This window comes from Clarias gariepinus, chromosome 14, assembly GCF_024256425.1.
Source record: "Clarias gariepinus isolate MV-2021 ecotype Netherlands chromosome 14, CGAR_prim_01v2, whole genome shotgun sequence".
NCBI classification, from domain to species: domain Eukaryota; kingdom Metazoa; phylum Chordata; class Actinopteri; order Siluriformes; family Clariidae; genus Clarias; species Clarias gariepinus.
The window spans coordinates 15,975,412-15,992,416 of NC_071113.1; the positions used below are offsets into that span (position 1 = coordinate 15,975,412).

The 17,005-nt window shown below is 40.0% G+C and overlaps 1 protein-coding gene across 2 annotated transcripts in view; it reads left to right on the forward strand.

Moving 5' to 3' along the window:
• gabrz (gamma-aminobutyric acid type A receptor subunit zeta) overlaps window positions 1-16,781 on the forward strand; it is a 37,344-nt gene extending 20,563 nt beyond the window's left edge. For both annotated transcript variants that reach the window (XM_053512057.1, XM_053512058.1), the window contains exons 4-11: window positions 5,913-6,013; window positions 6,276-6,343; window positions 6,756-6,973; window positions 8,657-8,739; window positions 13,790-13,927; window positions 14,013-14,165; window positions 14,289-14,482; window positions 15,311-16,781. In XM_053512057.1, coding sequence (XP_053368032.1) covers window positions 5,913-6,013; window positions 6,276-6,343; window positions 6,756-6,973; window positions 8,657-8,739; window positions 13,790-13,927; window positions 14,013-14,165; window positions 14,289-14,482; window positions 15,311-15,646 — 1,291 coding nt within the window. In that variant the 3' untranslated portion in view covers window positions 15,647-16,781. The remainder of the gene's footprint in view (window positions 1-5,912; window positions 6,014-6,275; window positions 6,344-6,755; window positions 6,974-8,656; window positions 8,740-13,789; window positions 13,928-14,012; window positions 14,166-14,288; window positions 14,483-15,310) is intronic.
• Window positions 16,782-17,005: the final 224 nt, after the last annotated feature.

Here is a 17,005-nt window from a genome sequence, read left to right on the forward strand (position 1 = left end):
ACTATTTGGAATAAATGGACACAGAAACAGATTGTTGTCAGTGATTTTCCAGTAGCCTGACCTGTTCACTTTCTTACCAAACCAAATGTCGACCATATTTCTGTACAAGCTGGTCTTAAATTCATTTATAGTCCATGCAGACCTCACACTTTGCACAGGACACTACTGGTCTAAAGAAACATACATTATTCATTTAAAATAGTAAAATTGTAGACATGGTTGTTAATGAAAATTAGTATTAGGATACAGATATAGATAAATATTTGGAAATGTAATATGAATGCAGATTGTTTTATACTCTTGCTGTGTAGGAATAGTTGAGTACCATTTTAAAACTTTTGTCTCAGTGGAGACTTTGCTAAGAAGAGGCTGTGCCCTCGAGGTTTGGTTTATATTTAGAATGCACACGCACACACACACAAATACAATTTTATTCTGTGCGTGTGTGTGTGAGTGTGTTTGTTCTCTAATGTTCCTTACTAAAGCATAAAGGATTTCTGACTGTCTACAAAAAACAGTAAAAGGAAACAGTGTATGAAATCAATATACTATTATAATTTATGGTTATAACACAATTGTTATACTGTACACATTTGTAATACCTATTTTTATCTTTTTACAATAGGAATTTTCATCCTTCTTTGTTCTTTGACCAGAAACACAAAGTGCTATTTTTCAAGTTACATTACTATTTTGTTTTTTTTACAGCGGTATAATAAGCAGAATAATGTACGTGAGATACAGTAAACCTGTACTGTACATTTATAAGGTTATGTGGTAGAATGCACGATGCCAGGAAAATATAGAATACCATAAAACAAAAAAAGATATAAAAGGCTTGAATACAGCTTAGAAAAGATTCTGAAAGCATCTAGAACTGCACTGGAGGGAAGAACATATTTTAAAAACATACATCTACACATTCATACAGTTATCGAATCAGCCAGTCATGTGACAGCAGTCCCTGGAAATTTCATTCAAAAAAGTCTCTACAGTTTATAAAGAATGGTGTAAAAAACAAAAACCTCATACTGTATGTGTAGAATATCTGCATGCTGACATACGTCAGAGGGGACCGACCAGTCTGGTCTGATTTGATCTGATTTGACACCTGTGCTGATCAGAGGTTCCCTTGATGAGAACAATTGCAATCAAGCTTTGGCGATAACTGGCAATGAGTCTTTCACATCATTGTGGAGGAATTTTGGCCCATTATTTTTTTGCAGAATTGTTTTATTTAAGCCTCATCTGAAGGGTTAACCTGTTAAAGGTCCTGCCACAGTATCGCAATCAGATTTAGGTCCTGACTTTGACTAGGCCACTTAAAAACCTTAATTTTTGCCCATTTAACGGTGGATTTGTTTGTCTGTTTCATATCATTGCCCTAATATAGAAACCAAGTGCGCTTAAGCTTGGGGTCACAAAATGATTCTCCCTCTGGATTCATGGTTTTATCAGTTATGGTAAGTCATTCAGGTCCTGGAGCTGCAAAGGTGCCCAAGACCACCACACTACCGTCACCATGTTTGACTGTCGGTATGATGTTCTTTTTATGGAATTCTGGAAGTTTTGTTTTTATGTTACCTATAACTAGATGCATACCTTACAATTATTTAAACATCTTTCTCATCAGTTGACAGGATATTTCCCAAAGTTCTTGGGGTTTTGGCCAAATGTGAGATGAGCATTTGTGTTCTATTTGGTCAGTAGTGGCTTTTGCCTTGGATCTCTCCCATGGATGCAATTTTTGCCCAGACCCTTTCTTACTGTTGAATAATGAACACTGACCTTAAATGAGGCAAGTGATGGTTGCATTTTTTTTTTTTTTTAGATATTGATCTTGGTTCTTTTAGGAGCTTCTGGATGAGTTGAGATGCTGCTCTTGGAGTAACTTTGGTAGGCCAGCCACTCATAGAAAGGTCCACCACTGTTCCAAGTTTAGAAATAGCTTTGTAACCCTTTCCAGACTGATACATTCCACTTACTTTGTTTTTCTTAAATTTCTTTAGATTGTGACACTTGCAGACCAAGTTACTCCCAATCCAAGGTTCCACTGTATTCACAATCTCTCCTCTGAACATGTCCAAACCACCTTAATCTGGCCTCTCTGACTTTATCTCTAAAACATTTAACAAGGGTTGTCCCCCTGATGGGCTAATTTTTTTTCTTCACTGCCAATGTCTTTAAGCTGTAGAGCATTGCTGGTGTTAAAACTGTCTTGTACCCCTTTCTTTTCATTCTCACTGATATTCTATCATACAACACACCTGACACTTTTCTCCACCTGTTCCAACCTGCCTGCACACGCCTCTTCACCTCCTTTCTACACTCTTCGTTGCTCTGGACCATTGACGCTAAGTACTTAAAGTCCTGCACCTTCTTTACATCTGCTCCCTGTAGAAAATTATATGCTCTCCAGAGCAAACCTCCTCTGTCACACCGACATCACATCTCAACACTGTCTTACAGCTCTCATACATGTCCTGCACCAATCCAACATACTTCTCTGCCAGTCCAGACTTCCTCATACAATACCACAGCTCTTCTTTCGGCACCCTGTTATACACTTTTGCTAAATCTACAACACAATGCAGCTGCCAATAACCAACTCTGTACTTCTCCATCAGCATCCCCAAAGGAAATACTGCATGTTTTACTTTTTTATAGGCATGAACCATATTGCTGCTCACAAATGCTCACCTCTGCCCTTAGCTTCCACTACTCTTTCGCAAAGCTTTGTTGTATGGATTATCAGCTTTATTCCTCTGTATTTGCCACAGCTCTGCACATCTCCCTTGCTATTAAAAAAAAATCTGCACCAATACACTTATCGTCCATTCCTCTGGCATCCTCTCACTCTCCAAGATCTTGTTAAACAGACTAGTCAGAAACTCTACTGCCCCCACTCCTAAGCACTTCCATACCTCCACAGGTATGTCATCAAGACTGAAGTATGCCTTTCCATACTTCGTTCACTTCAATGCCCTCCTCGCCTCATTTTTACTCATTTTTCCTAGTTCTTGCTCCACAACAGTCACGTCTTCTACTTCAACTCTTTATAGTACTCCTTCCATCTTCCCATTACCTTCCTGGCACCTGTCAGTACATTTCCATCACCATCTTTAATCACTTTAACCTGCTGCACATCCTTCCTATCTCCCTGACTCGCCAATCTGTACAGATCCACCTCTCCCTCCTTACCATCCAAACTAGCATACAAGTTCTCATAGGCTCTTTGTTTGGCCTTTGCTGCCTCTACCTTCACCTTACCTTGCATTTTTATGTACTCCTGTCTACTTTCCTGACTCCTCTCAGTGTCCTACTTCTTCTTAGCTAACCTCTTTCTTTGTACACACTCCTGGATTTCCTCGTTGCACCACCAAGTCTCTTTGTCCACTTTTCTCTTTCCTGATTGTACACCAAGGGTACCAAATGTACCCTCCTCCCTTTCTCCCCGATCACCTTAGCTGTAGATGTCCAGTCAACTGGAAACACCTCCAGACCATCCACAGCCTCTCAATTCCTCCCTGAAAACTACACAACATTCTTCCTTTTTCAACTTCTGCCTTTGTCCATTTTACCTTCAGATTAAAATCTGCACCAATCACCACTCTCTGACCTAGAGATGCTCTGCATCACGCCATCTAACTCCAGAATGTCTCTTTCTCTTCTAGCTTACATCCTGCTGTGGGGAACAACCACTAACAACATTGCAACCCACATTTCAGCTTCAGACTCATCATCCTATCTAATACTCTTTTCTTTTCCTATTCACACCATGGTAAAACAACTTAAACTTGGGCCCACCACACGCATTTCCTTCTATTAAAAATACCATGTCACTGGTCTCACTCTTTTAAAGCTCCTGCTTTTGTGTAACTTTGCTGCAGTCTGTTAATGCATTTGAATGTTTAACATGTCATTGAAACCTTCATCACTTGGAGCCTTTTGCGATTCCACCAAGTCAGAAACGACTTGGTGGAGTCTCTTTCCGGTACGCTCTGGCTGCAATACACCTGTGTAACGATTCGCCTTCATAATAAAAGAAGTTTATATGTAAATGACTTCGTGGAAAGTGATTTTGCTCATGTTTTCCACAGACAACTGTTTTGAATATGAAAGCATGGGAAATTGTATGTGTGGTGTGAGAGCATGTGAAGATAGGTGATTGCGTGAGTCTTACACTCAATTTGTGAGAGTTGGCAGCTTGAATGCGGCACTAGACTCTGAGATGTGTTCTAAAGCTATAACATCCCACTGTTTAATCTGTTGGAACTGTAACAGAAGATGGAGAGAAAGAAGTTTAGGTGTCCCATCTGTTCTGATAAATCCTGTCTTCTGTGTTATGATTGATTACAAGAATGTAATCCCCTCTGTGATTGGTTAGTGTCATGATCCTCCTGTATTTGTCTCTGCTTTTTTTATGTTTTTTACTTGTGTTCTGGAAAAATCCTACTGTATGTTGACATTTAGTTCCAGACTCTTATGTCCCAGCATGCCTCTCACAATCACATGAAATTCACTGTATTCACCTGGACCCTGTCTTGCTGGATGAGCTCGCCCATTTACAAGTGGTGTTTGAGTTTGATCTCTTGCTTCTTTCAGTGTGATTGTACCAGTGTGATTAGTTTACTGTTTTGTTTACTGCTATTGTTCTCCTGTTTATGCTTAGCATGAGCCTTCGTTATATTCCTAGTGTTCATGTTTTTGTATTTAGATTTATGTTTAGATATTTAAATTAACCTTTAATAAACCACCATCTGCACTTGCATCTTGAGCAGATTATGAATGGTTTACACCACCCCTCTCATTCTGATAAAACGAGCCAGACTGTTCTGATTAAAGTGTTTACAAGATGCATTTTCCTGACTGGGTGTAATTTGGTAGATGTTTTTGAGGCGCCACTCTAGCTAGCAGGAAAGTTTGGTATCGGGTTTATTATCATGCAAAACTGATACACCTGAAGCCGGTAACCCCAACGAGCAGGGAAAATTGGCACTTTACTGTAAAATTACTAATCAAAGGCGTTCAGCCTGTTAGTAAGGGTATCAAGTAAATCATCATCTCTTGTATTACAATTAGATTTGGACAGAAATATATATTTATTCATTTACTATATTGCACAAGAATATGTTGAGTCAGTGTCCCGCAGTGCCGTGAAAGCACTCTTAAGCAGTGTCGAGGCCAGCCAAAAGGGCTTTTATAAGTTTTGTTGCTTAGCAATGTTCTGATGCAGGTAATCAGCAAAAACATGACACCTGGCCATGTACCTTTATAAAACTTCTGTTTGCTTCGTTCAGTGCACAGACATAAATTTTGTGCTACCTTATAAGAAATGTTGTATGCTACTCAATCTTCTAAAGATTTTATGTTAAGCGAAAGCTTCCTTGAGGAAAATCTTAGTCTGAATATTATGTCATTTGAGTTATAGATTACACATAAAGATCACTTAGTGTTTTGTTTAATGGCATCCTTATGATGAGATCAAAACCTGAAGTTGACACTATGTTTGACCCACCTGCTAAAAAAGCAGTGTGTGTTCTCACAACATGAGCATGCTCCACACTACCCCACCTGACCCCAAAGCTTGCACCTAATTGCAGTTTACATACATTGACCTCTACAGGAGGTCTAACAGACTTAATCAGCAACTCTTATTTACATCTTGCGCCGAACCCCCCTATTTCAGTCAATATATCAGTCAATAATGATACCCAGCAAAACATACTGATACACTCAGCACTCATCTTGTCAGGAGTAAAAAAAGAAAAAAAAAGATTTCTTTTAAAATTCAGGGTTCAGGAGCTCAGATTTTCAGTTAGGGTTGTTGAATGTTCAGGGTATGTGTCCTGTGTATTAAACATCATGGTAAAAGACGTGTATTAACACATTTTTTCATGTTCTGCTTGTAGTATCATACAGGTATCAAACTCCAGTGCTGACGAGGTCTTACCTCCTACCATTCAAAAACTGATGAGGGGCTATAACAAATACCTGAGGCCTCTCTTTGGCAGTAAGAAAGCCAACTTTTTTATACCCATGCAATACATCAACATCAACAGATATCAACATTGATGTTTAATTTTAAAGGCTGCATTTAGATTAAAGACAAAAATAGACGTTGGTGTGATAAAGCTGCAAGTATTATGTGAGGTTTTCCTGTATAGTAACACATTAATTTTGGAGCATCGTCTTAGCTGTTCTCTTCAATCTGCTTTTAAAGTAAACGAACTCTCCTGCTCTGTTTTATGCTGTGTTGTGGGTGTCTTCTGCAGATGGTCCTGTTACAGTTGGCATGAGTTTGGACATTGCCAGCATAGATACTATATCTGAGATCAACATGGTAAGAGGCTAACAGATTGAAAAGTTGCAGCTTCTCAAAACCTATACAACTAATTTTATTTTATTTAGAAATACTTAAAGCCAAAGGATCTCAGTTATGGAAGTTACATCAGAAGTAATAGGTCAATACATCAACTTAAAATAGGTTTACTCTAATTACAGTTTAAAATCACAATTATTCTACATTAATTAGCACTTGTGTAGGTATTTTTGAGGAGATTAATTTTGTTTTGTAGATTAGGGTTCTTAAACTTGTACAGTACATTACAGTCTTTAGGAATCAAGAAAAAATTCACATAGTTTTACATAGAACCATAAACTGGCAAACCATACTTGTTTACAAAACTTTTTTTATAAAAACAATTTTACAGGAGCATATGTGTGTGTGTGTTTGGATTTGTGATCCTGTTTAGGACTACACAGCAACTATCTTCTTGCGGCAGCGCTGGACAGACGAGCGTCTATGTTTTGATGGCAATAAGAGCCTGAGTTTGGACGGCAGGCTGGTGGAGCTTCTTTGGGTTCCTGACACATTCATTGTTGACTCCAAAAAATCCTTTCTGCATGACATTACTGTGGAGAACAGACTGATCAGGATATTCCCAAATGGCACCGTGCTTTATGCCTTGAGGTTGTCATCTGTCTCCTATAGTGTCTCAGGCTGGGGGGTGGGGGTGAGACTGTGCATCATTGATATTGTATATTAAATATATGTCAAGTTTTAGAATGGCAGTGAGTTCAGTTGATGTTAGAAAAACACAGGGAGAAGGGTGAGAAAAAAACTTGTTTTACCTAGTAGTTGGCATGCGCAAGTGTTATGGGTGTCTTGTGGGAGATTTTTTGTCTTCCACTTGTTAATGTTACCTAATTATTAACATTAAGTAATGCTTAGGTTTAAATCCAAGCATTATCAAGATCAGACTGTCTGACAGTTACAGGCACACTCATTATATACAGTTTTTAAGGAGAGAGATGCACACCATGTTCCCTCCCTGTACTTCTTTTTCCATTCCTTACTAAAGTTTCAACGCATTATAATCAAAGTTTTCCATTAAATGTACACTTTATTGTATGTTTGTTTTTCTATAATATTATGTTATGTCATATACCTCGTCATCTGACTCCCTACCTCATCTGTGGTTATATTTTTTCTTATTATAATTCATTTCTCTTGCAAATAACTTTCCATTATCTTTAGACTTCTCTTGTTTAATTAAAAAAATATTAGGGTGGCGCTTAATTTTACTATACATTCCAGGTTTTTCTAGGTTTATTCTACAGTTCTCAAGAGACAGACCATGGGTAAGCATCTCTTTCGCACTATTTCAATTTCTTGTCTTGGTTTCCCAATTTGTTGTACTCACAAATTTTATTTTAATCTTATAGCTGATTGTACTTGCCTAATTGCTCATTGCATCTCTTTGGACAGCTTAGACAGCATGGGCAGTACAGATCATAACCCTACCGAACCTGCCATTGACTGGGCCTTATCCAGGCTGAATGTCAGCCGTCTGTGTCATTGATGCAATTTTTACAGGAGAGAGCGCTCTCGTATTTCAGGAAGGATGACTCCAATCTTGGCCCTTCTAAGAGACTTTGTCTGGAGGTAAACAGCCCTTCTCCTCATGACTTTAGGCGTGTACGGCCAGAGTCTGGCACTCCAGCTCCTTCTATTCTAAGGCCTGTTTGTCATGTAAGTGTTGCCACTCCGACCGATTTTGAAATGTCCGTTAGTACACAAACTAACGAGAGTGCAGTTGTTGGTACCCAAGCGGATTTTTCTCCAGCACCTGCACCAATTCTGATGTTTGATATGTGATTTCTTATGCATTTTATTTAGCTATTGATGCTTACCTAGGCCCTCTATGTTTTTTGTACTTTTATGTTGGGCCTTATACTTTGTATTTTTATATAGAATTGTTCATGTATCTCCTTGTTTGTCATTATGTAGATGCACATGCTATTTTGTGTTGTCTCTACTTCTTATTAAACTCAGTATTCTTAAAACTGATTGTGTCTTTTGGTTATTTCACCTCTAAGTGAACCCATTATGTTTTATGACCTGTCATACTCTGTCTGCTTTTCTCACCTCTAAGTGAACCCAGTATGTTTTTTTGACTTGTCATACTCTCTATCTACTTCTATATTATTTCACTGATATTAATATTATGTTAATTAATGTTATCATATTGTTACTTTGCTGCATACACAAGTATATTTTACTAAAATATGCTTACATGCTCTTGACCAGCTCAGTACTTGCAATCCTCTCTCACTTTTTGTCTCATCTCTGTCTTTGTCTGTTTGCCTGCAGAATCACCACCACAGTTGCCTGCAGTATGGACCTGACCAAGTATCCCATGGACAAACAAACATGTACACTTCAGCTAGAAAGCTGTAAGTCTTAAGGTTAAAATATTTTCCAAAACTTCTCTAACTGGAAAACAATGGAAAAAACAAGGACCAGGATAAAAATCGAATAGATGTATAAAGTCAGGTCCAAAGGTATTTGGTTCTGTGTACCATTTCAGTCGATTTTATATATGGTGATTAAAGTGCATACATTCAGTTTTAATTCAAGGGGTCATTAAAAGAAATTGCATTTATTTAGCAATAAGCATTTCTTTTACACAGCCCCTTTTTTCATAGGCTCAAACGCAATAGAATAACTTCCTAACAATAAGCAGTTCATGACAAATTAAGAAGATAAAGGTCTCCAGGTGATGCCAAGTGTTGAATTCTTTTATGTCTTGTTTTTTTTTTATTTTGGGATTTTTTTTAGATTTACTGACTCAGAGAGCTTCTGAACAAGAATATCCAATGCAACCATATTGTTAATATGTGTACCAATGGCAAATAAAATCTTCTATAAATGAAAAACCCTTGACAACCACTCTTCAAGCCAAAAACAGTATGAGGAGGAGAAAGGAAAGGTCTCATGATCCACTGCTTACCACATCATCTGTCAAGCATGGTGTAGGCACTATTATTACATTATTATGTACGGCTGCCAATGGAACTGGGTCACTTTTGTTTATTGATGATGTGGCTGCTGATAGAAGTAGCAGGATAAATTATGAAGTGAAAAAAGCTAAACTTTGTGCTCAGATTCAGTCAAATGCCACAAAACTGATTAGACAGTACTTGACAGTACAGATGGATAATGACCTATATACATCATACCTACCCATATTAAACATACTGCAAAATCAACTCAGGACGTAAAGGGGAAGAAAATGCCACACCTTGCCATGAACACCTTGAGCACTCCTGTTCCATGTTCCTAACCGCTACTTACTTCTTACCAGTTCAGCTCTCCGCACACCTTGACGCTATCACCAATTATCTCATACATATTTAAACCACGCTCTAACACAATCACGTCACCAGATTATTGAGTGCCTTACTAAGCCTAATATTCCAGCGTTTTGTCTTGTCTTTGCCTGCCTGATTACGACAACGTTTTGTTTCTCTGACTACAATTTCGCCTCTGGTTTTGGACTTTAACCTTTTGGATACTTTACGTTGCCGACCTTTTACCTGCTACCGACTTGGATCACAGACTTCCCTCATCTCTTCAGCTTCGACCCCCGCTTGTTTCACAACCACGGTTAACCCTCACGCCTTGCCACTGACTGGCTCAAGCTCCTTCTGTCTATTTCGTATTCCTGCGAGGCTCACGTCACACACGCTGACACTCCGTGCGAGACTTTTTACTCACACCACAGCGTGGAGCTAAACCCACGCCTTGCATTGAAAACCACTGCACTCTGCACTTCAATCCATCACGCCCTTTAGCAAGCCTGACAGAATAATCTGGCCATATTAGATCCAGCAGGGGCAGCTCAAACCTTGACCTTTGGGGGCTTTAGAGAGCCAAGGAGCTCGTCTAGGCACCCACCAGCAGGACATAAGACAGATCACAGAAACCCTCCAAACCATCACGGAAACTCTGCAGGCTCTCTCCACCCAGATTTAGAAACAACCACCTCCTGTGCCCACTCCTCGCCCCCTCCTCCGATACTCTCCTGGCCCAGAGCCTCGCCTCCCTGCCCCACCCACCTATAAGAGGGGATCCAGCCACTTGATGTTACTTTTTATCTTTGTGTTTACTTGTCCTGGAAGCCTAATCATTTCCTACGGAGCGTTCCAAGGTCACCTACATCATCACCCTCCTTTTAGGAAAGGCGAGAGAGTGGGGAACAGTTTTATAGGATGCCCAGGAGCCATGCTGTTTTACTCACAAAACCTTCACAGATGAGATGAGGGTCTTTGACCGCTCCACTACGGGGCATAAGGTGGCGAGTCAAATGCTTTAGCTACGTCAGGGAATTCGTTCTGTTTCTAACTATGCCATAGATTTCCAGGCCCTGGCTCCCTCTTGTGGCTGCCACACTTAAACCATTACCCTGCTAACCGTTCAAAATGCCCATGCACCCATTGTTCTGGGTCTCCCTTGGTTAAGACTGCATAACCCACACATTGATTGGGTTAATAGGAGAGTCCTGGATCCATACCACAAGAGGAAGTCCCAGACCTAACCAAGGTACTCGCAGAGTATCATGACCTACGACAGGTGTTCAGCAATCACAGGCCGTCTACTTACCCCCACATCGCCCCTATGACTGTGTGACTTTACTCCCTTTCTCGCCCTGAGAGAGAGGCCATGGAACAGTACATAAAAGCTGCAGGGATTATCTGCCCATATTCTTCACCAGCGGAGGCAGGATTTTTCTTTGTAGAGAAAAACGTTAAATCTCTCAGACCCTGTATTGATTACAGAGGGTTAAATGAGAACACAATTAAGAACCACTTCCCCCTTCCTTTGATGTCGTCTGCCTTCGAACTTCTCCAGAATGGCTGTGTCTACACCAAATTAGATCTGAGAAATGCCTACCACCTTGTCAAGATATGGAAAGGCGATGAGTGGAAGACCGCCTTTAACACACCCAGCCGGTGGTATTCCAGGCCCTAATTAATGATGTCCCTAGGGACTTTTCAGTGTTTTCATCTTTGCTTACCTGGATGACATCTTAATATTCTCACGCTCAGTAAAGGAACACAAGTCCCTTGTACGCCAGGTCCTGCGACGGCTACTGGAAAATAAACTCTACATCAAGGCGAAGAAATGTGAATTTCATTGTACTTTTCCATCCTTCTTGGGATTTGCATCTCCCCTGCAGGCATCCAGATGGACCCCACCAAGGTGAAGGCGATCACTGACTGGCCAGGACCATCATCAAGGCGCAAACTACAACGGTTCTTGGGGTTCACCACTTTTTATCGTTGCTTCATTCAAATCTACAGCATGGTGGTGGCCCCACTTACGACCCTCACGTTATCCAAGATTCCATTCCAATGGAACCCCCTGGCAGATAAAGCCTTCAAGGATCTTAAGCACCATTTCACTATTGCACCCATCCTTATCTTACCTGAACCCTTCCCCCAAGTTTGTTGTGGAAGTACAGTATATGCGTCCGAGACTGGAGTAGGGACGTCCTGTCTCAGATGTCTACAGAAGACAATAAACTTTACCTTTGCTCTTTGTTCTCCCGCAGACTCACACCCCCCAAATGCAACTACGACATTGGGGATCGTGAACTGTTGGCGGTCAAATTGGCCTTTTAAGAATGGAGGAACTGGCTGGAAGGGACTGACCATCCCACAATAGTTGTTGTTTTTCTCCAGTTTTCAGTTTACGCTATCATATTGCCCCAGTTTTAAGAATGTCAATTCTGATGCCCTCTCCAGGAAATTCTCCAACTCTCAGGCCACACCCACGATGGAGGCGATCCTTCCTTCTCATTGCCACGTGCCAAAACCTGGTCCAGCAGACCCTTAAACGGGAACCAGGCCCAAGCGTTGTTCCATCCGACAAGCTTTTCGTCCCAGCCTCTGTGCGACAGAGCACATACTTTCTTCTTCCTACAACAATGCTTCTGGTGGTCCACCATGAAGAAGGACGTCAAAACTCTGTGGCCTCCTGCGACACCTGTGCCAAGAACAAGACTACTAATTGCTCTCCTGAGGGTCTCCTTAGACCTCTTCCCATTCTCCACCACACTTGCTCTCACATCTCCATCGACTTCGTTACTGTCCTACCACCAGCTCAAAACAATACCTGCCTCTTAACCACTGGACCGTTTTCAAGTCGACACATTTCATCCCACTACCGAAGCTCCCATCTGACAAAGAAACGGCTGAACTCTTCATCAATCACGTATTTCAGCTTCACAAACTCCCCATTGACTTTGTCTCAGACAGGGGAACCCAGTTTTTTGCAACCTTGTCGGTGCCAACCGTAATCTCTTTTCCGAATTCTATCCCCAAACTAATGGCCAAATGGAACGAATCAACCAGGAACTGGAAAAATCTTTAAGCTGCATGGCCACTCGGGATCCATCCTCCTGGAGCAGCTTCCTACCCTGGGTTGAGTACTCCCACAACTCACTCCCTTCCTCCTCTACAGGCATGTCTCCCATTCCACTGCTGCCTGTGCTATTAACCACCCCTCTTTTCTGCCCAGGAAGAACTGCAGGTAGCAGTTCCCTCAGCCCAAACCTTTGTCTGTCGCTGCGGAAGAACATGGCAGCACGCCTGCAACCAGCTACTACGCACTGTAAGCACCTTCCAACGCCAAGCAAATCACCATCGGTCACCAGCTCCCACATATTGTATCGGCCAAAGGGTCATCCTGTCTGCACGTGAGCTCCCTCTCAAGACCACGTCCAACAAACTTTCACCAAGGTTCATCGGACCCTTCACTGTCATCCAATTGTGAATTAATTCAAACAAATAATGTTTGTTATGGTACGATCTGGTTGTGCTAAGTTGCTACCTGTCTCTATAAACAGAGATGGGTAACCTGGTGCTAACATTAACATGAGGTAATGGCATTAGGCTGTACTGATTATAATTTGAGATCCAACTTACTGTATCAACTTAAGCCACCTTATTTTCACTTTTTCCGAGGTAAAATGCGACAAACATTTTGTCAACATCATTCTGCTTTTACAACACGGTACGCGTACGCCGCACCAGTTTGGACCCACAAGTGGCATGATGACGTAACAACTAGCCATCCCAGACAATGCTGGCGTTTTTTTTTTTTTTTGGGGGGGGGCTAGCGAACGTTTGCCCAGGGGCCCACACAACCCATAATCCGTCCCTGCATGGAACTTAGTGACCAGTTAGTTAATATCACTTAGTTAAGTAGAGGTAATCAATATGAAAAACTTATCTGAAAAGGCAAGCTTTACTTTTGCAATTATGTATGCATTCTTTTTGAAAAATGTGTCTTGCTCTTGGGGGATTCTGAATAAATTAGCTAGGTGAATTTCCACTTAGCTGCAGAGACTTTTTTAACCAGTGCAAAATATTTCTGTGCAAAAAGAGTCATACAGTTAAACCATACATGTGCTAACTAACTGATATGTCCTTCCAACAGGGGGTTATAATGTGAAAGATGTTGTGTTTTATTGGACACGTGGGAACCTGTCAGTTAGTGGACTTGACACTCTGCAGCTGGCGCAGTACACACTAGAGGACTACTATACCTCAGAGTCTGAAGCTGTGTATGAGACAGGTATGTGCCTATTATTCCACTCAGTGCACACAAACCAGAGACCATTTAGAATGCACACCGTATTAATGACATAACTTTCTTTTAGGCAGGTACCCAAAGCTGATCTTTCACTTCCAGCTGAGACGAAGCATCCTTTACTTTATTCTGGAGACATATGTGCCCTCAAGTGCCCTGGTGGTTTTGTCCTGGGTCTCCTTCTGGATCAGTCAGTCATCTGTCCCTGCTCGCATTTGTATAGGTACTGTATGAATGAAGGGATCCTGTTTGCAATTAATTTTGCATGCCTAAAAATGTATAGTAATATAGTTAAAATATCTCCTTCGATATATATATTCTTCTTCTTTTTTTCATTTATTTAAAGGGGTGACCACTGTCCTGACAATGACCACTCTGATGATGGGTGCCCGCACATCTTTGCCCAATGCTAACTGCTTCATTAAAGCCATTGATGTGTACCTGGGAATCTGCTTCAGCTTCATTTTTGGTGCCCTCATAGAGTATGCTGTGGCTCATTTCTGTACTTTACACCAACCAAATGCTGCCAATGCATATATGGTAAGAGTTAATTTTGCCAAGTGACTTTATATTTGGGTCAATTATAATGATATTGCATAAGCATGAAAATATAAGGTTAAAAATAAAGGCCTAAGGTTGTTTTCTATATACTTTTTCAGCACTGATACAGGCAGAAACCTGGTGAAGAGTGGTACAAATGGGGTGGGGTTAGAATTACTATAGCATAAAAGGTGTGACCATATCATGTCAAATAAGTGTAACTTTTCTCATCCCCCCTATTAACGCATGTACATGCTGGCTTAATATTAACAGATATTATCCATTAACTTGTAGATTTATAAACTAAGAAAGAAGTTCATTATGCTTAAGAGACAAGAATTAAGTATGAACCCACCTATTGATCCTGCGTTCCTAAGGAGTTAATTAGATGATTTTCCATAAATCTTCCAATAACCTTTGTTAGCTTTAAATCCTTTCTGTGCTGTCTGATTGACATCTAATAGCTTATTTGTTTTCGAGAAAATAATGTTTCCAACAAGCTGAATTGTTTTTACCAAAGTGGGTCTGAAAACATGACTTTAGCCAGTAGATTTAGAAAGGAATACCTGCTGTTGCAACCATGTCAGATCAATGCTTCATTTTGGACCAAGAAAATAAGAGTTCACTAAAAAAGGACAGTATTATGTATCTACCTTACATTGTCCATCTTCTTGTCTTAATCATCATAACAATCATCATCATCATCATCATCATCACAAATTGTATTTTTCAAACTACACTGAAAAAAGAACATTTATCAGTGCCCTGTGTCAATATGTTTAAAGATGTTCCAACTTACTACTTGTTTTGCATTATACCCACTGTCAGTATGGACAGGAGATGCAGGAACGTGAGGATGAGATGAATGGGATCGTAACATCCATCAGCCGCCAAGCTCTGCGAGTACGCAAAAGGGAGGAGATGCTGTCCCGTGCCGGCAGCCAAAACAGTCAAACTTCCAGTGGCACTAAAGAGGAGAAGCCCTCGTCCAAGCCCCAGAGCCGCTGCGCCAAGTCCATGTCACTGCTGCGACGTATCGTGTGCTTCCTAAACTGTTGCCATGTGGAAAACCCACACTACATTGACAACTACTCTCGCCTGACCTTCCCCCTCTCCTTCATCTTCATCAATCTGCTCTACTGGACCTACTACCTTTATTTTTAGTGTGTGTTTTTTGTTAGTGTGAGGGTTTTATGTCTCTGCAACATCTGACAGTTTTTGGGAGGGTTTAATGCACTTTTCTCTTAGCATGTTTTTGCAGATGCTACATGTAACTCATGCATTTAGTAACATAACTATTACTTATTTTGTCCTACACAATATGTGTAAGTTTGAACTAGTCATGGCTGTAAGAGTGTGAGTGTTAATTCCAGAAAGTTTGTTTATGTGGAGTGTGTGTTCTTAGTTTTCAGTAGAGATTACACAACACCAGACTATGGAACTACAAGTATGACAGTGTGGGAGAAGTATTTTAGTGCATGTTATGTTCGATGTTAGGCAGATGGTAGCATTATATGGATGATTTCAGTTCCTGTTATTTAAGTCATTGTTGTTAAGCTTTGTGATTATAATTTGCTGGCTTAAAAAAAAAACATCACCAAGTGATTTTATGATTGTGGTTTAAGCATTTCCCCTCAACGTTATTACTTAATTTAGCATGACAATGAACATTACTGCAGTGTAATTTTTCTTTGTAAATGACATGACCGTTTAACATTTTGTTTCACCCAAATATACCAACATTAGTTAGGCAAATTTCAAAAGTGAAATAAAACTTGAATCAGTTAAAAGTACCTATTGATATTATCAAAAGAAATAGGATTTATTTTATTCACATACTGTAATGAACTATATATTTTTTTAGCATCCATATAACTTGGATGTATGTCGATGTATGATGTATGTTGTGTGGGAAGTTGCCGGATTATGATAGTCTTATCACTATTTCTTACAATGAGTTTTGCATAGAAACCTTTTTTTATTAACTGCACAGAACAGTTAAGTTGTTTTGAGAAATAATGTCTTCCTACTGTACTGAATTTTAAATTACCTAGGCACTATTTATTAGCAACACTTTCTTATTACTGTAAAGGTCTTTACGGATGTTTTGCAAGTTACATATTTTCAGTCATGCATGAAGCTGGTGTACTGTAAAATAAGCCATGTGGCTCCAGTATGTTTTTCATGCATGAGAGATTACAATGCATCAATTCCCACAGCAGCTTGTGAGGAAGGGTGCATGGTGTGCCTGTGGGAATTATTATTATTTTTTTTTACAATAAACTAGGTCATAATTATATCTGCAGTTTTAATGTTTTATTTAATATAATAAATATTATAATAATTAATAAATATAATAAATCACTGGACAAACCTTTTTAAATGATCAGTTATTTGTTTCAACAGTCAGAGCATGCTTTTAAGCTCCACATAAATAACTGGATGATGTTTAGATAAACCAATCCAGTTATTGCATTTCTTTTTTTTTTTTACTTAGCCTTTGGTTTTGGATTCAGTCCCAAA